Below are 25,672 nucleotides of genomic sequence, written 5' to 3'. Positions count from 1 at the left end.
CAGACAGGAATTACATGTGGAGTTCCCCAAGGTTCTATTCTGGGACCTCTTCTGTTTACAGCTACATGCTCCCACTGGAATTGATACAAAAGAACAACAAAATAAACTACCATAGCTATGCATATGACACACAGATATATATATATATATATATATATATATATATATATATATATATAACAATGTCACCAGGAGACTAGGGCCCTGTACAGGCTATTGATAAATGCATTGAGAAAATTATTGACTCGATGTGCCTGAACTTTCTCCAGCTAAACAAAAACAAAACTGGGGTAATTGTCTTTGGAGCCAAAGAGAAACGATAACATGTCTTCAATCTATACACATGTCGTGTATAGATTGAAGCACAGAGCTTCAATCTATACACATAAAAACCACAAACCAGGGAAGAAATCTGTAGTGATGGACTTAGATCTATATTTGGAAAAACACATTATGGCAATAACAAAATCAGCTTACCATCACCTAGGGAATATATCATGGATAAAAGATCCCATGTCCCAACATTACCTGGAAAAACTAGTCCAAGCATTCATCTTTAGTAGCTTGATTATTGTAATAGCATCTTTACAGGTCCACCTTAAAAACGAGTTAGTCAACTGCAGCTCCTTCAGAACTCGAGTCATCACCAAGACCAAAAAGGTGGACCACATCAGTCCAACTCTGTCTTTACACTGGCTGCCTGTCCGTCAGAGGACTCTAAAGTTCTGATGCGGGTCCATTAGGCTCTGAATGGTCTAAGACCAAAATACATCAGAGTCACAGGTAATCAGTAAGAGACACAGTGAGTTTCCGAACGGGTACATAGGTAACTTTAGTTGGTGACTTTAGTTGCTGATATTTGTTTCATGATGTTTAAAGGCTTAAACAAAACAAGACATCTCAACGTCAGAATATTTGCTGACACAAATCACATTTATTTGTAGTACAATTTTGTCACCACCAGTTAAAAAAAAGTGTAACAGCAGATATTTTAGTTTAATTGCATGCACCAATTATGATGTTTCAATAAATGGCATTGCTTTTATCAGCATCGCATAACTCTATTAATTAAAAAAAAAAAGAAAAAAAAAGGACAGTACATTGCACTGATGAATAATAACGCAGCCAGAACTTCCTCATTTTAAACAAATATTTAAGGTACACATATACACATACTGTCAAAGCTGCCACTTAACATATAATCAATACCGATCACCTTGTTACTACATGTTTTAAGTACCTAAAGACTGTAACCATAAACATGATTGAATTAAGATGTTGCGTTGTAAGAACATGACTGTCTTAGGCACACAATGTTTACATGAATCCACAGGTATTTGCTACACACAACTGTAGATAACACAAGACAATCAAATTACAATAAAGAATTCAGTTGAAGAGAAAAGGAAAGTAGGGGTTGCTATGTTTACAAATTATGGCACGAAAAAGAAATGTACACTTACTTCCAGTAAATGTGTTAATGTTACAGATTATGTATCCAGGATATTTTCTTGTCTTGTTTGTAAAATTGAAGAACTTGTGAAATTTGAGAGTTAACTTGATTAAGACTCCAATCAGTTAGTAAAAAGATGAGAGAAAAAGAGAAAAACTATTTCCATTATTATAATGCATCTAATGAAACTTGGATGAGAGCTCAGAGAAAGGTTACTGGATTAAACTAAAGAGATGCATAAGAAGATCAGTAAATATGATTTCACTAATATCCCTATGTGATATTGTGTCTCGTGGAAACGTAATCTTTATAACGCAAAGTCCTTACATATCTGATAGCCTTTAAGTTTAGCGCCCGACAAAGTTGGCGGTAGAGAGGTAAATAGAAGCTTGTAACAGTTAATACTCAACTCCTGCATGCATTACCACTAATTGATAACATGGAAATTCTGTATTGATAATTTTGTTATAAATCTTTACAATCAGGTGTGAAACACACACTGACCTAACATGTAAATCCTTCAGTATTATACATCATATATATATATATATATATATATATATATATATATATATATATATATATATATATATATGGGGAAGTGGGGAAGTGTGTCCAAACTTTTGGTCTGTACTGTGTGTGTGTATATATATATATATATATATATATATATATATATATATATATATATATATATATTATAAATAATTTTGCACATTGTTTATAGCGTAGCGCACAGGATAGAAGAGACCATAAACACATAACAGTACGTAACAAGCTAGTCACAAATATGAAGCTCCTTTTCAAATTTTGATCAGACTTGCTCATCATAAAAGTTACAAAAAAAAACAAAAAACAAGTGCTCCTTTTCTGAAGTTATCCTTCATTCACATTTGGCTCTTCATCCTGCTTTCGTTCAGACATTCGGGCACATCGTGGACAGGTTGTGGAGTTGTCATAGTAACAATCTCTGAAGAGACATACAATAAACAAAGAGGTCACAATTCAATGTCAGGGCAATCCATTGTTTTTGTTTTTTAGCAGCTCCTGGTATGTTAAGTGGGATAAAATGCTTTCCTATTATTATAAAAGTAGTTAATGTTAACAGTATAATTCAGCATGTGGAGACCTTTAAGGTTGTCCCACCCCCACCCCCTCATCCTGGTGGTATTTTCAGCACTAAACAATTAGATAATTTGCATGTGTTTGAGTGTGAATATTTGGAGGAGTCATACCTGTGGAAGACAGCAGCGCACTCGTGGCAGACTGAGGTGTGGCTATCAAAAGGGAACAGGATGTCTCCCTCTTTACAAAGCTCACACACAAATCCTTTGGCCTGACAACGCTGCACACAGAAAACGTGCAATCAGACAAAAAAAAAGGAAAGTTTAAGGTGTCGTGGTTGTTTTTATTTTAAATCGTGTACAACTATATATAAGATAATAGATGACAACTCACCTCACAGTCTAGTTTGATGTGTTTCGCAAATGTGGTGTGGATCTCGGTGAGTGAACAGCTGAGTCTACCACTGTAGATGTCAATCAAATCCTGAAGTGAGTACATGTCGTCATTTTCAACAAAGTGCTGTCGATCTTGAAGCTGGAGAGCACAAACAGAGAAGAAACAGCTCACAAAAACAGTCCAGCACATCATAAAAACCTAAATTTTTCAGGCATCCGCAAGAAAGGAAAATGTGACTTTTGTGAGAGAAAATACTTCATATTCAACAGTAGCCAGCCAACATTTATTCAGAGGAAATTTTACAATTTATTTAACCTGTCTAAAAGTAAGCATTAAAGATAGAAACGTATGAATATTAGAAATTCTTTATTTGAGGGTCTGAAGTTACAAGCAACTTAAAAACACCTTAAAGATTAAAAAAAAAAAAGCTCTGGGGCCTCATTTATAAAGCTTGCTTGCGCACAAAACAGGGCTTGAAAGATGCGCAAGCCACCTTCTACGCAAAGGTTGGAATTTAAAAAGAAAAAACTAACCGAAAAATGTGTGTATCTTTAAGCCAACCCTGACCCTTGCGCACGAACATTTTGAAGATATGGGGAACTGGCGACGCAGGCGGTGAGGTGGTGAAATGAAGCCAGATTCATGTCATACTTGTGAAGCGTGATCTGACAGGGTATTTTCATCTTTCAAATCATCCTACCGGCACGGCGTGTCCGCGGTGCAGGACACGCCGTGCCGGTGTCGTGCCAAAAAGAGATTGCCTGCCAGAATCTGATTTCTCCCCTGAAAATGGGTCTTTTTTACCTGCCAACAATTGATTGAAGGCCAAATACAGTTAATGAAAGGTTGTTTCTACCTAAATATGATTTGATCTCATTCTTGAGCTTCATAATCTGAAAATCTGACGTTTCAGCGCTATCGCTCAACGGGCTGCTGTGCGCGCTCCCGCGGCCAGAAATCAGATTCTGGCAGGCAACTCACTCGCTTTATTTTTGTTAGTAATGCCATTACTGTGACCACCAAATAATGTGGTTTTCCTGGCCTCCACCTCATCCACAACATCTCCCTCTCAGTCTCCGTGAAATTTAGTGGCACAGTTGCCTGGCTCGACACGTCTCATTCATCCTGACGCACAGCAGAAACAGGCTGCAGGAAGCCGCTGCGCATGCTCAGCAGGCTCATTAATATGCAAATACAGTCATCATGTAGTTTGCGTTGCCCATTTATGTTAGAAAGTGGGCGTGTAGAGGGCGGGATATGAGGCGAATTCACCTGCGCAACCTTCCAGCTGGACTGTGATTTATAAAGCGAACATTGCGTGCAAGTGTGCGTGCACACGGTTTTATAAATCCGGATTTTTTTTTGCGCCGGTCATTTTCGGCTTTTGGGTTTACGTGCACTTTTGGTGTGGATCCTACACACTCTTTTATAAATGATAGGTGTGGTGATGTCATTGATTAAGTTTTACAGATTTGTAGGGTACTGTGACATCACAGACCCATCTCCATGTAGAATGGCTTCCCCATCTTTACCTACACCATCATCTCAAACCAGAGACCTTACCCTTCACCCAACAAAGACTACGTTAACATATTTTAGTTTTTCATTTTTGCTTCATTAATAGTAATCTCTCATCAAGAGCTAAATTAGTTACTGAAGTTGAAAATGAAATAAGATTTTAATAATCCAGTCATACAATCATACCAACTATCCTTGGTAAAACTGCAGGAAAGGGATGCTGAAACATTAAGGGTTGTGTGTGGCAACGTGAACTTGCATGTCTGCGGTGAACTTTCAGACTAGCTGCTTGTTTTCCCTCTCTGATACAGTAAAACATGTTTCAAGGATTAAAAAAGTGTAAATCGGGTCTAACTTTCAATATGCATTGGGATGTACAGAGAAGAGGGTTGGAGTGGATTCAAGTGGATTACTTTACCTCCTTAAAGTAGTTGTCATGAGTTGAGTGAAGACATGGTGGAAAACTGAGGTGTTTTACAATATCTATGTGGTACACTGATCAAAGCATGTCACAGACATGTCCTTGACACAGCAGGGGCTTGTATCATATCCTGACATCTCTATTTAAATATTCTAATACATATACAAATAAATGAGGCAGATACTTCACTAGAAACAAAGGCAGGTACATTTATGCAGACCAACTAACCACCTTCACCAATTCAGTGTAATGTCCACCATCCCCCACAAGGTGGAGCTGTTGTACACTTCCCCAACAGTTCTTTTTGTGAAGCAGCAGTGGCAGAGCCCATAATTTTTTATTTTTTTTGCAAAAGTTAACACATAGTTGCTGACCTGTAGTAGTAGTCGAGCCTCCATTGCTTCCTTGCAAGTAATAAAATAGGGTTTCATCAAGAGAATGTCTTGCCGTAGTTTCTGTGAAAGACACCACCAAACATAAAACACACACACACAGACATTTGTTAGGGATGGTGGTTTGTCTTTCTTTGCATAGGCTAGAAGAACATGATAACTTTTTTTTTTGGTTTTGCTCATTACAATCATTTGCATGGAAAAAGAAGATTTTGTGCATATTTGGGGACAAAATGGCTCTAACAGCAAGTACAACCAAGATCTCAAAGATTAAGGATTCAAAGCTAAAGGGCTGAATATATTTCTATCTTTACATCAAAACCTTTTTTTTTTTTTCTTTGACATATTTTATTACTGCTTTTAAGTTAGTAAAGCCACTCACTCTGATCTCAACCAGTTCCTCCACAAAGTTGAACAGCAGCGGGTTGATTTCTTTCAGCCTCAGCACAGGTCGTGACATCATGAGTGCCAGGTAGCGCATTGAAGAGCGACAAACCTTAAAATGAGTCACACTGTCAGCACTTTCTCTGTGAAGTCCCTCGAGATGACTTCTGCTGTCAAGTGACGCTGTATAAATGAACATCGTGCAAACTTAATAATGGGATGAGCTGATGCTTTGGCTGGCTGAACTTCACGGCATGTCTTGACAATGATAAGTATTTGACATATATAATGGCAGTGTAAACATTCTGGCAGAACTAGCAATTCAAAAACAAGTTAATGTGAGTCAAGATACATTTGCATAAGCAAAAGAGACGCAATATAATCCGGCTGTAGTGGCATCGTTTGGATGTCAAAAATAGCCACAAAAAACGAGCTGTAGGCACAGTAATTTCAGTCTGACGCGAATGACAGGAGATGTAATCCAGTTTAGAAACCTTTACTGAACAAAAAAGGTTTGCATTACACTGTGTCACACGGTAGAAGAGGTAGAAAAAAGGTAGAAAACTATATGCTCCCGTGCCTAAAGCAGCTCTCTGCTCAACTCTGCAACAAGTGACATCATCACTCGCTAAATTAAAGTGAGGTTATATAAGCAGCATTCAATATACAAGAATTTGCTTTGTACATCTTATACATTACTATAAATTATGAACTATGAATTTGACATAAAAAATAAAATAATATTCTCACATTATGGCTCTTACACCAGCAATAATATGGAAAGAAGCTTTTTGACCTTGTAGATATTTGTGCGGGACTGTTGGATATACCTTGCGTTGTTCAAATTCCCAGTTGTGGATGACCCGAGCTGGAATTATGGCGGAGTCATTCCAGTGGCATGTGCTGCAGTAGTACTGGCCCGTGTAGTCACATTGTCTGGCCTCGGTAGGAACACCTCCTGAAGGATAAGTGTGGAACAGTACTCATGAGACATCACTTGTGGGAGGGTAACTGGTTTTCCAAAACTACCCTCAGGATCAAAATAAGGCTTCACCTGGCTTTTTCTTTTTTTTTTTTTTCAGCGATCACAGTACTCTGCAAATCATGTCAACTCCTATTTATGTATAGAATAATTAAAACTGTCATTAAAATCTAACACCCTTTGTGAGATCATTCCCATCCATCTTGCCGAGCATCATAAATTTGCACTCACTCAGTGAAATAGGTGTGCGACATTCTGCACAGCGATAGTCTTGCCGATCGAGTCCTATTTCCGGACAGATGCTGAGTTCGTATTCAGACTGGTGGCTGACCTTTGTCTTAACACAGGGCTTTGTGATTAGGTTCATACACTTGCTATGGCAACGATAATAGCATCCTAGAAAGAAGAAAGAGATAACAGCATTAAATAACAAACATGTGGAGAGAGAAAAAAAAGAACATATTTTACATTAATATACAAAAAGGTGCACAGTAAAAGTAAAAAATAAAATAGTGTCCCTGTGGATTTTTGTCAGATCGTGAAGCAGTTTCACACCACTCAAAAAAATTGTAGTAATCGTTTAATGAAACTGATCTGTTGAAATGGCACATAATGAACTAATCAGTTAAAAGTAAATCATCATTCTTTGATTGATTGGACTGACTGGAACGATCCCATCTTATCTGCATATCATGTTCTATATAACGTTATTATTTCTCACTCATGATTATCATGGTGATATGACACTAAATATGACACTTGATAGAGCAGATGGTCTCGCGGTTAATCTTGAAGTGCAGCATCACAACCGTCACGGGTTCAGCTGATCTACAGTTCAACTGTCTGGAAGCCAGAAACACAATTCAATGTGGATATTTACCTTAAGGAGGGAGTAAAGCTGACTAAATTAACCACTTTGGGCCTGATTTACTAAAGGTTTGCGTGCGTAAAAACGTGTGCAAACTTGACATCACCCGCAAACCAATGTGCAAGCTGATCTACTAACAGCGTGCAAAGAGGACTGCGTCTCTCAAATGAGCAAAATAGCACACGCTGTTCATTTAGTACTTTTGCCCTGATGAATAATCAATATGAGGCGTACCCGCCAGAAAGCGCTAAATACTGGGAGGGGAAAATGCAAATAGGTTCATTTACCACGCGCAATGAGATTTACCAAGCCTGAAAGTAATTGCGGGGATTGTGATTGCGTCTGTATTTAATACGTTTGAAAGGAAGGTGCTAATCTGCCCAGCATTACGCACCGATGGCTGCTGTTATTGTGGCAAGGAGGCGACATCGCCAAAATCAAAGAATACGCAGAGAGAGAGTCTTTATTCTGCTGCATGCTATTTTAAAAATGGTTGCACAAGTTTTATTAAAGGCCACTTTTTCTTTAGTTCTTCACCTTATATCTTGCCACCTTCTTTTAACCTCATCTGCCGTTCTTTTTGTGTTACCAACTGCATTTATTCTATCGCAGATTTTCTCCGATATTGCGTTTCTTTTGGTAATGTTTAAATTTCTTTGCTGTAGTTCATGAATGTGTTTATTTGCCTCTTCCACTAATATCTCTAACTCCAACTCGCAGATAGTCGCAAGCGCAAATTTCATTTTGCGCTTGCGACTATCCTGCTTTCCATCCAGACTCTCCATGGCGCAAACCGTAAGACACGCAACACCTCATTTAAATACTGCGGTTTGCACCTGTTATCAATTGCGCACGCAATCTTAGTTGATCACCCGCAAAACACACAACAACAGCACGTGCAAACTTTTTCAGTGCACACGCAATTTAGTACTCTTTATTTAGGATCTTAGTAAATCAGGCCCTTTGTGTATAAAATTGTTTTTAGATTCACCAAAAAACAACATTTACTTAGCATAATAAATAAAGGGCATTTAATCCTGTTATCAAGGTGACTTATTTTATCTCATCTTAGTATTGGGTGTATGTAAACGTGTAGGACGAGAAACTGCTAGTGATCAATGTGATATTTTTGTAAACAAATCAAATCAGACCAAACTAAACTTGCTTGGCATGTACAGTACAAGGGGCACATGTAATTTAAGAGCAGAAGCCTGAGAATAGGCTGGAGTTTAAAGCGTTAAAATCACAAGTAATACTGACGGTCCAGAAGGGGTGAAAAGGTCATATGACTTTCTTAAATCATACTGAGGTTTAATGGTTAAACTCTAACCTTCAGGTGAGTTACTGTAATGACAGAGAAATTGGCCCTGTGGGTTTTGGCAAATATTACATTTTAAATATCAACAAAGCTGGGTAAAGAAAGGCACTTGGGATTTTTTTTAGACGTATATTAGATGCTTGTCAAATTCACCACAGTTTAACCTGGACAACTTTTCAACAAATCAAGAAAATAATGATAACTTGCTCTGACTGTGATTTTACAATCTCAGATCTTTCAGTAGAGTTTGATTCGTCTATTTGAACCACATTTTAATGTTCTGATGTTGTTGTCTGCATTTTTGTCAGCATCAGGTTGCAGCTGAATAAATCAAAGTCAATATAACATTGACTTCCAGTAGATGCCATCTTTATCATCACTAGTTAATATTCATGTGAACAAGTGAATGTGGACTACATTAACCTCTGCAGATGGAGGTCTTATTTCTGAACAATCAGATAACACAATGTCTTCATTTTCAATGTCCAATGGGGTGTTTAGCAATTGTACTATTAATACAACTCTACTGGGCTATATGTGAGTTTATATGAGTGTGTCTTACCTGTGCAGGTGTACCAGGTCTGTATGAGACCCCAGATGATGGTGCTACACTTGTCGCAGGTCTGTTTCACGCTCTTGCTTTTCTCCTTGGAAAAGCGGTGCTCCAGTAAGGTCCTCAGATTGGGCTCATCTTCCTCCGGGTCCTTTTAAGGGGGAAGCGCAAAGTCAAAATCAGCTACAGATGTAACGGCTTTGTCACATGAAACGGTTCAAAATGACAGAAAGACATTTCATGACAGAGAATGTGGATGTAAATCAGAATAAGTAATTGGATTTGCTTTAACGTTTTTTTTTATTTGCATCTTAATCCAATTGTTTCAGTCTAATTCATGATTAAGTTTATTTTGTGAGTCACTTTTACCATGACCTATACTGTAACATATTATGTTAGTTCAGCGTGACACACCTTCATCATGGCTGTGTTGTAAAGAGGGGGGTAAAGGAAAAAGATAAAAACAGCTGACATGTACAAGGCTGAGAAACACACACACATCTGCATACACACAAGTACATAAAAATAAAATGCTCTCAACTGAATTAGTGTTTTGTTGTTTTTGTTTTTTCTATTCAATGCAGCACTGTGCTCCTAACTAACTAACTAAAAATAAGCACTATTTCTGTTCTAAAAAATGTTGCTGAAACCACAATGCCTGCAATGCTTTCTCTTATTTAACTCAAAAAGGGCAAAGGCACAGAAGTGCAATGTCAGCATGGTTATTACCTTATGAAACTAACATCCGAGCAGAATTTCTTACCATCTTTCCAGCAATCACTCTGACACTGTTTCTCTCAGAAGATCACTTCTACCTACAATAATGTACCTAAAACTGTCCGAATCCAAAATGAACATCCACCAGTGGTTGACAGTGAGCTTATTTGGGGTTTATTGGTTCAACAATTTGGACATCAATAGACTTGAAATGCAGGACTGTGTTTTAAAGTGTTTTGATTGACACTACTTTGACCATGAGTGTTGAATGGTCACCATATCCACCTCCACATCAGTGAATGAATGAGAGCAGATTACTGTTCGTAGTTTCAACATGTTTAGGATAGGAAGTAAAAATAAATCACAGTGCTATAATGTAGTTAGCAGTGTTTTCTATTTATAAAGGTTCTGAGTTGTACAACTGATTTATTCTGAATACCGTGTCAGCAGCAATACAAATGTAATACTAAACCTGGGGTAATTATTTTTAGTCAAATAATGCATGATGAAATAGGAAGGAGATAAAGACTTAACTTGATACTAGACTGCTCTTCAAAACAGTATTATATCAAGGTAAATGCATATGTATTAATAAAGAGGCATTACTTAGCTAGCACTAACTACATGATCATATTATGCCATCATGTGCTCAGTCCCAACCTTAAGCTCCTGCAGTTTGAGGCGCAGGTGGATCAGTTTCACCACGGTGTCCTTTTGTCTCTCCGAATGCTCTGGCAGCTCCAAGATCAGCTTCTTGCATTCCTCTATGGCAAGTTTGAGCTGTTCAATGTCTGATGCTACAAAAGAACCCTGTTCCATCGTTTTTTAACAGAGAAACAGTCTGTTTAGAAGCAAGAACTTTCAGTTTCACAACACAGAAGAGTTTGATTTAATGACAGCAGTAAAAAGGCATTCTTCCTTACCACAGGCCTTGAGAAGTGATCCTCAGCTAGACCGAGATCCATGGTCCGATCTGAACTGTGAGTTCTGCTCACACAAAACAGCTCAGGTTTTGCTTCTGAAAAGATTTTAACAAATAGGTCAAAGTTCTTGCAGTAAGCGAACAGTGCACACCGTGATTTTACAAGTCCGCTGAGATAAAAACACAACTTTACTTCAGGTCCTAAAGAAATAAAAACTGCACAAAATGAGAAAATGAGAGACTCACAGGTAATTGTCTTATCAGTTCTAGTAATGTATAACCTATCCAGTTGAAAAAAACATCAACCAGAATCATTAAAGCATCTGATCAGCAGGCTGAATGAACTTTGAAGTACTGAACACTGTGTTACTGTCACATCTATGTTTACAACCCGTCTCTCTTAAACCACAATACTAAATATGTATTTTATGTGCTCAATGAGAAGCTCCTCCTGTTACTCTCAGTTATTTACGCGCACATACACATATAAAAAAAAAACTATTTCATCTGTGGAGCTGTAAGACTTCACTTATGCTGAGAATTTCAGTTATGGTTATTTGAGGCAGTAGAAAAAACTCAAAACACATTTAGCACCTCCCTGAAAAGCTGTCATAGCATAAAACATCAATCTAACCGGAATTATTAAACCAAGAAATCCACATCAGATTTACACTTTAAAAACACTGTAGTCGTAGCTGCTGCAATAGTAATTTCTTGACTGTAAAAGTTTAGCAAACTTAACTGCAGATTCTAAAAGCAAGACATTATTTGTTAAACTTGCGAAGATATAGATATCATCATAGATATCATATATATATATATATATATATATATATATAGAAAACAACACACACACACACACACACACACACACACACACACACACACACACACACACACACACACACACACACACACACACACACACACACACACACACACACACACACACACACACACACACACACACACACACACACACACACACACACACACACACACACACACACACACACACACAATATAACAAACTTGCCCACCCTCTACTGTGCTAATGTGCCGTAGTTACCTGCATACACTTCAGAAAAAATCATGTTAATTCAGCTTCTTGGTTCCAGACAGAAAGACGATGATGAAGCTCAGATTACAGCAGCAGAATCAACCTAGCCAACATCTCTCTTGGAAAATAAAATGAAACAAAAAAAAAGTATTTGATTCCAAAATCCTAAAATAAAGGAAGTGTTGCTTAAGTACTGCTGAAAATGTTGCTTCATCTTTCCCACTTCCTGTCCATACGCTTAAAGTTCACTGCAACAGTCGAGCTTGCATGTTCTTTATGGATCCGTTTCAGATCAAGCGTACAATGTTTAAATCAAGTATACAATTTGTCACAACTTTTTAATTTTAGGAATCCTTTGTACCATTAATGGGAGAGAAAGTGTGCTACTCTAAATAAGTGACCAATAGAAATAGAATAGAAGCAGGATCCCTGGCTTCAGAAAACAGATCAGACAGAGGAAATGTTTTCAATCAAAAAGAAAATCTATATAACAGACTGTTGATACTAAAACATCACTAAAATATTTTGTCTTTTTTCTCAAGATCTTAAGAGGGATGTATTATGAAAACATTCATATTTCCTGCATTACACGGCATATCTGAGGGTCCCCAGTGATTACCAACTCCAAACCTCTTAAAATAAATAAATAACCCTGTCGCTTTGCTGCCAAGGACTGAATATTCAGTGAGCGTTTCACACACACAGACTGAGCTCAGAGCAAAAAAAAATATGTTATTATCTAGCTTCCCCTTCTTCCACTCACAACTTGCGCCTGAGAAGTGGGAACTTGAAAGTCTTTTGTCCCTGCTCACATACTTTGCTATTTAGAGAAAATTCTCTTTAGTATTTATACAATTAACTTAGGAGAGAAATGAGATCATGTTTTTTTTTAATCCCAGAAAGGAAACATGATTCCTTCTTTTCTTTTTTTTATTCCCCCAGTTGTCTGAAATTGTCTTTTCCATTTTTTCCCCATTAAATTCAGAATTTCTACCTGCAAACAAAATATCTGATAAAAGTGGTCAATACAAACAGTTCTGACAGCATTTTGATAAGTGGGGTTATGTGTTTTTTTAGTATTTTATCTGCAGTAAGCAGCAGTCACAGTGCACTCAATGAATTAAGGAGGAACTGTAGTGGGAATTCAGCTAATAGTTACTAAGAATGGGGCCATAGAGGAGCTAACATTTTCCACATCTATAACACACTTGTGTAGACTCAGCATCTATAACAACTAAAGCCGGATACATGTTACATAGTGGATTTTTACACTACATTTGTAGACTGTCACTCTGGATCTACAAACTGGTCTGTGCTGCGACCAATAAACAACATTTAAACTTCTGGGTTGATTCTAATCACAAAGAAGACAGGTTCCATTCCAAATATTCGCCAGCAGCTTCACATCTTCTCATCACAGCAGCTTGTCATCAGAAACTTATGTCATTTTTTTTCTCATCATCAATATAGCCACATGGGCTTAAGATTACTTTGGAAAATACTTGCCACTTAGTAGTTTAGTTTAGTTTAGTTAGTTTCTTTGTGGTATATCTCCTCCAGTGAAGTTATTATTCATAGTAAACATTGTCTACATTTCCCTGTTAAGATGTGTGCATGTTTTATAGAATATACTGCAGAGCTTTTCTTAAACAAGTGATACTCATAGCCTTTTTTCCAGCTCTCATTATTCCGAGCACCAAACCGTCTCTGAATACTGCCATACTATCCGTGTATGTCTTGATAAATGTATCCATGTTTGATTTTTGAATATCAACTGTTTTATTTCTCAATTTTTAACTGCATAAAATATCAAACATTTTCCTAAACAGCAACATGAAAGAGCCTACATGAATAAAACATAGAGACATGCTCTTCATTTTCACCTTATACATTCTAAGGAATATGTTAGTAACAATACCTGTTCAAAGTGATAATTTGTCAAAAGAGAGTGATGAAAATGTATCAAATACAATGACAGTGTCATACAGTATATTTGTCTTTCTTCTATCCATCGCAGAACAAATACTATTTGTGAAAGCCCTAAAAAAATGATGATGAGCGGGCCGACATGGTTTTCTGTAAAAAAGAAAAGGCCGCTGTTTGGAGGCATCGATGAATGCATGTATGGAATCTGAATGAATAACTAAACTATACACTATGCTGGAAGATGTTCTGATTTGCGCCACAATTCTTGCTGTATACTAAGATCTATACTTGTCAAGGGGAAAACCCAGAAAGGAATAGGAGAAACTGTGAGGCTGAACTGTAATTCACTCAATCCAAGACTTGATGCTTTAGCATTACCGACCCGAGCAAATTAAATTTGTTTAATTATGTCGTCTGCTGGAAGAGTCTTGGCAGGATGCACACATCGCAATGCCGCTGGAAATTAACCCAGTATGCAAGCATGAGCTTCACGCTTTTGACTCTTAACTGCATTTCTACTTGCAATGCTGATACTGAAGATGTTCTGGATGGTCCATAATAGATTCTTTGGGCCTGCGACACATCCAGCTTTCTGAGATTTGATTCTGCTGCATCAATTGTCATGGACATATCGTGATATTAGTATTTTTATGGAGATGTTCCAGTTCCCTCCATTGGAGTTCTGATTCTGACAAGCACCGAAGCAGAAGATATTGATATTGATCTTTCGTTTATGCTCGACTTCATCTGAATGAATGTTCCATGTGAGCTTCTAATCAAACCGAACCTCAAGAAACGTAGCTGCTTTTACTTCCTCAAGATGCAATTTGCAATTTAAACCAAAATAATAATATCAATGTGCCTTAAAAAACAAATTACTTGTGTTTTTGAAACGGATAGCTTAAATTCCTCCAGGTGCAGCTGCAGAACTTCCCAACAACTGGCCTGTGTGTGTTTTTTTTTTAATTATTATTATTATTTTAATCTTAATATCTTAAGAAACACAGGGAGGGAACATGCATATTTTTGTGTGCGTGCGTGCATGCTTATATATATATAAAAAATATATAAAAAAATAAAATAGCGTTTCTCTTGTTTGTTAGCTCTTTTCAGTCGAGATTTGACGATTGCTGACGCTCATCTCAAAAACATTTTCAAAAAGACAAGTATCAGATTTCCAGTGAAACTGTTATCATTGCTGAGAGTATGTTTTTATCTTAATGATGAAGTACATGTTTAAGTCAGTGCATCATTTCAAAATATGAAGAAACTCACCCACTTAGAAAGTAGCTCCTGAAACAGAGTCACATACATGTAAAAAGTATCCGGAAAAAATGCTATTACTTAAAGTTATAGCAAGTTTTAAAAATTATATATAGATTTCTCCTCTAAATATGACTGTACATATTTATTTTGAAACATTGTGTCACATGTACCCCTCCTTATTGTGGTGGAGGGGTTTGTGTGCCCGAGTGATCCTAGGAGCTATGTTGTCGGGGGCACTTTCGCCCCTGGTAGGGACTCCCATGGCAAACAGGTCCTGGGTGACGGGCCAGACTAAGAGCGGTTCACAAGCCTACCATGAAGAAGAAAAGATCAAGGACCGTTACGTCGCCCGGATCGGCGTCACCGGGGCCCCGCCCTGGAGCCAGGCCTGGGGTCGGGGCTCGTAGGCGAGCGCCTGGTGGCCGGGTCTTTGCCCGTGGGACCCGGCCGGGCTCAGCCCGAAACGGCGACGCGGGTCCGCCTTCCAGTAGGCCCACCACCCGCAGGAAGGATCATGGCAGGCCGGTGCATTGTGGGCTGGGTAGCAGTCGTGGCGGGGTGCCTCGACGACCCAATCCCTGGACATCAACCCTCACAGTGGGGACATGGAATGTCACCTCGCTGGGGGGGAAGGAGCCGGAGCTTGTGCGTGAGGTTGAGAGATACCGGCTAGAGATAGTCGGGCTCACCTCCACACATAGCTTGGGCTCTGGAACCCAGCTCCTTGAAGGGGGCTGGACCCTCCACTACTCTGGAGTTGCCCAGGGTGAGAGGCGACGGGCTGGTGTGGGCTTGTTTATAGCCCCCCAGCTCAGCCGCCATGTGTTGGAGTTCACCCCGGTGAACGAGAGGGTCGCTTCCCTGCGCCTTCGGGTCGGGGATAGGTCTCTCACTGTTGTTTGTGCCTACGGGCCGAACAGCAGTGGGGAGTACCCGGCCTTCTTGGAGTCCCTGGGAGGAGTACTTGATGGTGCTCCAACTGGGGACTCCATTGTTCTACTGGGGGACTTCAACGCTCACGTGGGCAATGACAGTGATACCTGGAGAGGCGTGATTGGGAGGAACGGCCTCCCCGATCTGAACCCGAGTGGTGTTTTGTTGTTGGACTTCTGTGCGAGTCACAGTTTGTCCATCACGAACACCATGTTCAGGCATAAGGGTGTCCATCAGTGCACGTGGCACCAGGACACCCTAGGCCGGAGGTCAATGATCGACTTTGTTGTCGTTTCATCTGACCTTCGGCCGCATGTCTTGGACACTCGGGTGAAGAGAGGGGCTGAGCTGTCAACTGATCACCACCTGGTGGTGAGTTGGATGCGCTGGCGGAGGAGGAGGTTGGACAGACCGGGCAGACCCAAACGGATTGTGAGGGTCTGTTGGGAACGTCTGGCTGAGCCCTCTGTCAGGGACATCTTCAACTCCCACCTCCGGGAGAGCTTCTCTCGGATCCCGGGGGAGGCGGGGGACATCGAGTCCGAGTGGACCATGTTCTCTGCCTCCATTGTCAACGCGGCGGCTCGAAGCTGCGGACGCAAGGTCTCCGGTGCCTGTCGTGGCGGCAATCCTAGAACCCGGTGGTGGACACCGGAAGTACAGGATGCCGTCAGACTGAACAAGGAGTCCTACCGGGCTATGTTGGCCGGTGGGACTCCTGACGCAGTAGATAGGTACCGGCAGGCCAAGCGGGCCGCGGCTCGGGCAGTCTTGGAGGCAAAAACTCGGGTCTGGGAGGAGTTCGGGGAGGCCATGGAGGAGGACTTTCGGTCGGCCTCGAGGAAATTCTGGAGGACCGTTCGGCGCCTCAGAAGGGGGAAGCAGTACTCTGCCGGCACCATTTATGGTGCTGGTGGGGAGCTGTTGACCTCGGCTGGGGACATTGTCGGACGGTGGAAGGAATACTTTGAGGATCTCCTTAACCCGACTGACATGCCTTCCACTGAGGAAGCAGAGGGTTGGGGCTCGGAGGCGTGCTCATCCATCACCCAAGCCGAGGTCACCGAGGTGGTTCGTAAGCTCCTCGGTGGCTGGGCACCGGGGGTGGATGAGATTCGCCCTGAGTACCTCAAGTCTCTGGATGTCGTAGGGCTGTCTTGGCTGACACGCCTGTGCGACATTGCATGGAGGAAGGGGACAGTACCGCTGGGGTGGCAAACCGGGGTGGTGGTCCCTCTGTTTAAAAAGGGGGACCGGAGAGTGTGTTCCAACTACAGGGGGATCACACTTCTCAGCCTCCCGGGGAAAGTCTACGCCAGGGTACTGGAGAGGAGATTACGGCCGATAGTCGAACCTCGGATTCAGGAGGAACAATGCGGTTTTCGTCCCGGTCGTGGAACACTGGACCAGCTCTATACCCTCCGCAGGGTGCTCGAGGGTTCATGGGAATTTGCCCAACCAGTCTACATGTGCTTTGTGGATCTGGAGAAGGCATTTGACCGTGTCCCTCGTGCCATTCTGTGGGGGGTGCTGAGTGAGTATGGAGTCCGGGGCCCTCTACTAAGGGCTGTCCGGTCTCTGTATGATCGAAGCAGGAGTCTGGTTCGCATTGCCGGCAGTAAGTCAGACTTGTTCCCGGTGCATGTTGGACTCCGGCAGGGCTGCCCTTTGTCACCGGTCCTGTTCATAATTTTTATGGACAGGATTTCTAGGCGCAGCCAGGGGCCGGAGGGGATCTGGTTTGGGAACCTCAGGATTTCATCTCTGCTTTTTGCAGATGATGTTGTCCTGTTGGCTTCATCAGACCGGGACCTCCAGCATGTGCTGGGGCGGTTTGCGGCCGAGTGCGACGCGGCAGGGATGAGAATCAGCACCTCCAAGACCGAGGCCATGGTTCTCGACCGGAAAAGGGTGGCATGCCTTCTCCGGGTGGGTGGAGAAGTCCTGCCTCAGGTGGAGGAGTTCAAGTATCTCGGGATCTTGTTCACGAGTGAGGGAACAATGGAGCGTGAGATTGACAGGCGGATCGGTGCAGCGTCCGCAGTAATGCGGTCGATGTACTGGACCGTCGTGGTGAAGAGGGAGCTGAGTCGAAAGGCGAAGCTCTCGATTTACCGGTCAATCTACGCCCCTACCCTCACCTATGGTCATGAACTTTGGGTAGTGACCGAAAGGACAAGATCGCGGATACAAGCGGCCGAGATGAGTTTCCTCCGCAGGGTGGCTGGACGCTCCCTTAGAGATAGGGTGAGGAGTTCGGTCACCCGGGAGGAGCTCGGAGTCGAGCCGCTGCTCCTCCACATTGAGAGGAGTCAGCTGAGGTGGCTTGGGCATCTGTACCGGATGCCTCCTGGACGCCTCCCTAGGGAGGTGTTCCAGGCATGTCCCACCGGGAGGAGACCCCGGGGAAGACCCAGGACACGCTGGAGAGACTATGTCTCTCGGCTGGCCTGGGAATGCCTCGGACCCCCCCCGGAAGAGCTGGAGGAGGTGTCTGGGGTGAGGGAAGTCTGGGCATCCCTGCTGAGGCTGCTGCCCCCGCGACCCGGTAACGGATAAAGCGGGAGAAGATGAGTGAGTGAGTGAGTGAGTGTCACATGTAGAGCAAGTCTGCCATAACAATGCAGGATGGGAACACTGTGAGCAGGCTGTCATCTACAGTACCTAAGCCAGTAAACAGTAGCATGCTGTCGTTCGCACCTCACTTGGCACTTTCCCAAATAACATCTTATAGGGATACAATGTCCAGTCAGCAGGTGATCTCAGACTGACAAAGATAAATGCCTCATGTAATGGTCAAACAATAGTCTGGAAAGTTTGCTGAGTCAACCACAAACATTATGTCTAATTTTAGCATGTTAAACTGATGTACTGGTGAACTGCAACGCATCTGCTAGCAACATTTCACAGGCAGGATAGAATGATCATTCTGCAGAGATGACGATGTCATTAATTTCATAAAATTACCCTGTGAAGGAATAGTTGCATGCACTGTATTCATGCGCTGCATTTTATCGTTTGACAGAAAGAAAGAAAAAAGTAGGTCAACTGAATCCAGCTGAAGCAATGCAGCATGTGTGCACTTCATTTTAACAAGTCAACATTAAACTCAACATTAGTTATTTATGCCATTATCTTAATAACAGCAATGATAAATGTGTTGATAGAAAATTGTCAATGTAGTGTATTGATACGTTAGGACAGTGATGAAAATCCACTGCAATAAGTTGTATGCTGCTTCCTGTACTTACACCTGCAATAACGCTCCATACAAATGTTAGGTCAAATGCTGCCTCTGTGTTTCACAAGTTATTAAATTGTGTATATATGTAGTATATGCTATTATTCAACTTCTATATTATACTGTAAGTGAAGTGAAACTTTCCACACAGTTATCCATAATGTCGTAGTAATCCCCTATTATTTCTTTGTGGATTGTAGAAATTTATAAATACCTTTATCTGATCACTTGCATTTCAGCCGAGTCACCATCTGTACCTTTTTGCATAATTTTAATCGTGTTACTCTTTCCATTGTGTATGAATGCTGAAACTCCTCATCCTTTTCCTGAATATCTGTTTTTCATTTGTACATGATAAATATAAAAATGTGTAGCTTTAACTTTGTCACAAATTAGATTAGGCTTTTCATCCAAAGCATCAGTACATGTCTTGAATTACTGCCCATTTGCAATTAAGCAGCCAAACTTCAACCGAAGCAACATTAACACAATTAAGATGACCCAGCTACATCTGAGAAGCTTGTGTGTCGTCGTTTATAATGCTTTAACTGTCTGCCACTGCATTCCTTATTTAAATCCTCTCAGTTTAGCTTTTCAACTTTGCTAAACAGTTGACTGTTTCAACCATGAAAAAACATAAAATCAGTTTTATTTACCAAAAGTTTCTTCATCCAGTTTATCAACACGTTTTTTCCAGTATCCTAAATGCTTATGTCTTTTCGTCTTAGTGCTTTCCTAGATCTTTTTTTTTTTAATTATTATTCCGGCTCAAAAATTGCACATCTAGTGCAATAAGTATGACTGATCAAAACATCATATAAAACCACGTAAACATCTGAAACGATCAGGTCTTCTCAGCAAAGTTCTTAATGTCCATTTGGAGTTGTGATGCACTGGTAGAATTGCAGAGGGCAGTAAAACTTGTGCTGTTCTACCACGATGACTGCATGTAACCCACTTAAGATTTAAGCCTAAATTATGGTTCCGCGCTAAACCAACACAGAGCGTACGCCGCTGCCGTGACGCCGTCATGAACCCTTCAACTTCTCCGTCACTCCATTTCGCCGCGGTGCAATACCCCCCCAGAGCGCTAGATGATACTTTTGTTTAGCTTCCGGTTTTTCGGGTCACAGTGAATCAAAGAGATTAGGACAACTATTGTGCAAAAAACCAAAACAACCCCAAAAAAAAAAAAAAACACGCACACACATGAAGAAAAGAGCGCTGAAAGTTCACAACTGCTTCACGAACCGGAACCGGATATGCGTTGCAACCAAGCGAACCAATCACAGCCCTCTCGGTCTGCGTTGGGTCCGCGTCGCCTCAACGCATAGTTACATTTTTTGGGAGGTGCACGTCAGGCTACGGCGTAGGCTACGGCGTAGGCTACGGCGTAGGCTACGGCGTAGGCTACGGCGTAGGCTACGGCTTCCCATGTACCCTACGGCGTAGGTTTAAGGCAGAACTATAATTCAGCTTTAAGAAGAAAAACTTCTGTGGGGGAGTGGGGAGAGCAAGCGGCACAGCTTTCCAGCAGCATCACAAGACATGCAGCATTTTAACAGCCTGTGCCGGTGATGGCTTTGAGGGCTTGTGGCGCCCAGCTAAATCAAATATATTTTGTCTGTATCGTCCACAGACCGTGCACCGGGGGTAAGCTCCCTGCATTAGCTACGATGCACAGTGGCCATTGCACAGCCGTGCACGTGGAGGGCATGGCAGAAATAATCACAGAATGATCAACTCATTGAATTAGTCAAATACCAAGAATAATTATCAATATTGAAGCACATGTGAGATTTTAGAAGTGTAAAATTGGGTGTACGTATTATCAGGCTGCATTAAATGAAGATGAGAGTCAGCCGAGATATTAAAAAATATCTCTCTATCTGACAAAAAAAACAAACTTTTAGAGCGCAATCTCTTTGGAGTCATGTTGTGACAACTTAAACACTCAAGAAATATGTTCTATATCTCATTATATACTACACTCTTTCTCAGACCAGGCCCTCAGGACCTGCTATCTATGTTTTAGATGTTTTCTTGCTTCAATACACCTGGATCAAATGAAAGAGTTATTAGCTGACCTGTGCATGAAGAAAAGCTGAGGCGATGGCCCATCACTTTGAATCAGGTGTAGTGGAGCAAAAGAAACATCCCAAACACTCTGGGGACCAGAATTGACAAAAGATCAATTTAGTTTACCCAGAAAGAGGCCTGTTCCATTAGAAAAAGGCTTTGGAGTTGATTGGGGATTTTTTTTAACACCAGGATCTATGAAAGAGTGTTGGAGCATTGCAATATCCATTTAATGAAAGAAAGTGACCTTCTCTCAGATGGCTGAACTTCTCACCCTAATCCTCAGGGCGAACCCAGCAACACTTCAAAGGGACCCATCTTGGCTGCTTGAATTCATCACCTCATTCTTTCCTCATTGCCCATAGTTTACGACCAAAGGTGAGTGATAAAATGTAGATGGACAGCTTCATCTTCAACTAAGCTCTCTTTTTACCACAGTACACTGTCCCAGCATATAGGTTGTTCCAGACGCTACCCTTGTCACTTGTTATCTTTTTTGTCCTTTAATTTCTTTTTGCATATAGCTTTTCCAATCATTCAAGTCTCCATGAAACGTCATCAATCCAAAGTCACTTCCTGATCGATCAATTCCCTTTCCCTTTATCTCTCATCTAAAGTCAAGTGTTCCCGAAGTCCAAAAGATAAAAACCATATGTAAATACTTCTTTAAACCCACTCCAGACCCTTCATCTGTGAACATTCAGTCTGCTGATTACAGGATCTTACATAATCTTACTTTTAAATTTTATTAATGTGTATGTCTTTGCGTCTCTTTGATATTGTCATCAAATCTTAAATTTGTGTAATTTTTCTAAATACAATGATGTTAGACAGTAAGACAATAAACATCCTTTCCTTTTTATTTTCTCTGACAAATAACGGTTCAAATAAATGAACAAATAACAGATTAATAATACATTTGAAAAAGTAAATGATGAAATAAGAAATAACAGTTTTTTGTATTTAAGACACTTGTGATGATTATTATGATTAACTTAGGTGAACTTTACCATGTTGTAGGGGGGTCTTGCCTTCTTGAAGACTATCGTCTTCCTCTCCACGATCAAAGGGATTGAGGCGAGTTTGGCGGAAAAGTGCAAGTCTCTCATCATACTCCATTTCCTTGACTACATCTAAGAAAAAAAACAACTTAATATTAATATCATGCTGGCAGGCTGGTGAAATTGAAATTGTTCCTCTTCCTTTGAACCAAAGCTGGAAGTACTGTCTCGCCTGCCATTAAATGGCAAAGTGCTCTGACATTCAGATTCCACTTTAACTTTGCTTATCTTTGGAATCAAAGTTCTGTTCAATGACCATATAATCCCCAAGAGACCTGTTTCACAAAAATTCAGTCTACACAGCTGATGCTAGAGGTCAGAGGGGAATGGCCAGACTGGTTTGAGGTGGCAGAAATGTGGCACCAACTCTAATAACCAATTGTTACAACCAAGGTCTGCAAAGACCTTCTCTGAATACACAACACATCAAACAAAGACTAAATCAGCACTAAAAATTGTTACTTAAAGACGGCAGTGACTGTTGTCAAATAGCTTCCACAGTCCTAGATCTCAATCCAACAGAGCATTTTTCAGGTGTGTTGGAACAAGGGATTCACAGCATAGATGTGCAGCAATGAATCAATGCTATCATATTGCTGGTATTTGGATGCTGCATGCTATCGGCTGCCCTCCTGTAACTTATATCATCCATAATAATCATCACTCGAACACCAACTCAGAGGCTTCTCTGGATAAGATTTTAAGAAGCAAGGCCATGGATGCAGAAAACCCCTGACCACCTGCTGAAGTTATACCTATTTTCATTGTAATTTTCTAACAAATGTCTGAATTATTTAAATCACAAGAGTGACTGTTTTGTTTTTGGTTAAAAATTGTATCCTTACAACCTTAACGAAGGCCTGATGACATTCAGGATCAACTTCACTTTTCTTTTTTTCTTTAGTTTTTTTTTTTTTAGCATTTTATTTTCAGCATTTTTCAAGGTATATACATGAAAACACAAACACAGAATGTCAAACCACTCCCCAACCTCTTATTTTGTGACAAATTGACTTGAATGTTTTATTTGAGATTTGAAAAAATGTTTTGTTATTTGCACTCCTGTCAACCTCAGTGGAAAAGTCTGCCTGTTACTGTCTACATTGTATTAATTGCACAGTGTATTTTAATTTAATTGTTATGCAGGAAAGGGATATTTGTTTTATTTTATTCAAGAAGCATTTTTATTCTATATATGCAGGCAGTTTGTTTTTATTTCATTTGTTTTATAGATTTTGATATTGTGCAGACCTAATAAAGGTACCTGTGTGACATTTGGCACGAGGCTTTGTATTAAAACTGACTGTTTTTTTAAGGGTTTTCCTCTGAAAAAAATGAAACTAACAGAGATGCTATGCTATAATGCTTTGGGGGAAACCCCAATTATGGCACAGAAAAAATATCAATATATATCGAGTATCGCCATTTAGCTAGAAAATATCGAGATATGACTTTTGGTCCATATCGCCCAGCCCTACTTCCATGTGATGGCGATACACTTCCTGGCAACACACAAGGCCAGTGCGAGAAACTTCTTTTGAGCTTTTCTTAATCGTGCATCAATATTGGTCAATTTCACTTTTCCAGAAGCATAAACTATTTATAAAACTGTGGACAGGCTGACCGTCACTGCCTTAACATACAATCTGTTACATTAACAAACAGCATAATCCTAATTTAAGGTCATGTCAAAATATAATAATATGTTTTTCTACAATTCTACAAAGAGAAGGCCAATGTAATAGAGTTAAAATACTGCTGAAATTATGAAACCGTTTTGGAGATGAGTGTTTATTAGGAATAAAGATAATACAATTGTTTTTATTGTTAATATAATTGTTTATTTATTCTAATTTATAACACACACATAATCCTAACTTCATGTGACAATTTTTAAATTTTTATATAAAAAATATGATATGACTTGGAAAATAGGATTTCAGGTGAAACAGATAAATCTCTCTTATCTATTAGTTCTAGTCAGAGCAGCTTCTGTCTGTCCTCCTCCAATAAACTACACCGCAATCCTTCTTTATCGCAATAAAGACATAGAACATTACATTATAATAGGTTAAATCCAGGCATTCTACCAATATTGGGTAATCGATAATATCATAACAAGGATGTGAACAATAGCTGAATGCTAGCGAGCTAACTTGCTGGAAAAACCAGCGTGTTTTGCTCTGTCGCTTTGACGCTGACATTGACTAATTTAACTTGTTTTTCACGTTTGAACCTTACCCCGTTTGACCCCGAATACTCATCAGGGAACCAGCAGCTGTTTGTAGTTTAACATGAACGGTTCCCCCCGTGTTGTTTTGCTCCTGTCATCGGCAACATCACAAGAGGAACATGTGTCAAGTCAGCATTTTACTAGAAAGTTCCTGCTTTTATTTTCAAAACAAAAGCATTGCATTGCCGTCGCAGTAGGGTTACGGCGTAGACTACGGCGTAGGGGACGCGGCGACGCGCACCGTACGGTGCGCGCCGCCGCGTACCCTACGGCGTAATGTCTGCGTTGGTGTAACGCGGAACCATAAATCAGACTTAAGAATGTGAAAGTGAATATTAAGTGATTTTACTTTGAAAGTAAACTCTTCTCAGCCTCAAACATGTGTAGGGTTACCAGCCGAAAAACCGAGTCGTCCCGTATTTATAAACTGAAAAGAGCTGAAAAGGGACACACTTTGTCCCGTATTACTGTGAGAGTCAAAAAATAGTCATAAAATGCCAATGTAAAATGGCATTGAGCTGTTGAGTTCATAAGTTATTTCTTTCTGTTTTACTACTGTAGTCTACAGTCATGGCCTTTGAGGCATAAATATGTTTACACGTAGGCCTACAGACTTTCTGTTTGCACTTTTGTTATTGCACTAAAAATGTGCACTATTACAGAATGGATGTTCTGCTTTCTTTCTATTGTTTTATATTAATTTATACAATTTCAAGTTAAGCAGGACAGGTTTCTGTTTAAGAATGTTACTTATTTTATTCATTTCAGTTCATATTCAGTTAATTTTGTTATTTTGTATTAAAGTGAATTGTTGGATAATAATTTGTTTTCCATGTGTTCATGGCATTCAAAAATATGCATCTAATTCAATTCAGGTTTGAGTC

At 40.4% G+C, this 25,672-nt stretch overlaps 1 protein-coding gene across 1 annotated transcript; it reads right to left on the bottom strand.

Annotated features, from left to right (window-relative positions):
- Window positions 1–205: 205 nt before the first annotated feature.
- def8 (differentially expressed in FDCP 8 homolog) lies at window positions 206–24,916 on the bottom strand. The gene is made up of 12 exons (XM_061710816.1): window positions 24,797–24,916; window positions 22,505–22,627; window positions 10,991–11,085; window positions 10,728–10,877; window positions 9,360–9,501; window positions 6,843–7,007; window positions 6,460–6,587; window positions 5,628–5,741; window positions 5,228–5,308; window positions 2,912–3,052; window positions 2,689–2,798; window positions 206–2,423 (listed from the first exon to the last, which is right to left on the bottom strand). The coding sequence occupies exons 2-12, from the start codon at window positions 22,611–22,613 to the stop codon at window positions 2,330–2,332; spliced, it is 1,329 nt and encodes a 442-aa protein (XP_061566800.1). The 5' UTR covers window positions 22,614–22,627; window positions 24,797–24,916; the 3' UTR covers window positions 206–2,329.
- Between the last annotated feature and the right edge of the window lie 756 nt (window positions 24,917–25,672).

This window comes from Cololabis saira, chromosome 2 (genome assembly GCF_033807715.1).
Source record: "Cololabis saira isolate AMF1-May2022 chromosome 2, fColSai1.1, whole genome shotgun sequence".
NCBI lineage: Eukaryota > Metazoa > Chordata > Actinopteri > Beloniformes > Belonidae > Cololabis > Cololabis saira.
Note: the sequence above shows the minus strand (reverse complement) of the source record. Positions and strands in the feature narration are given on the sequence as shown.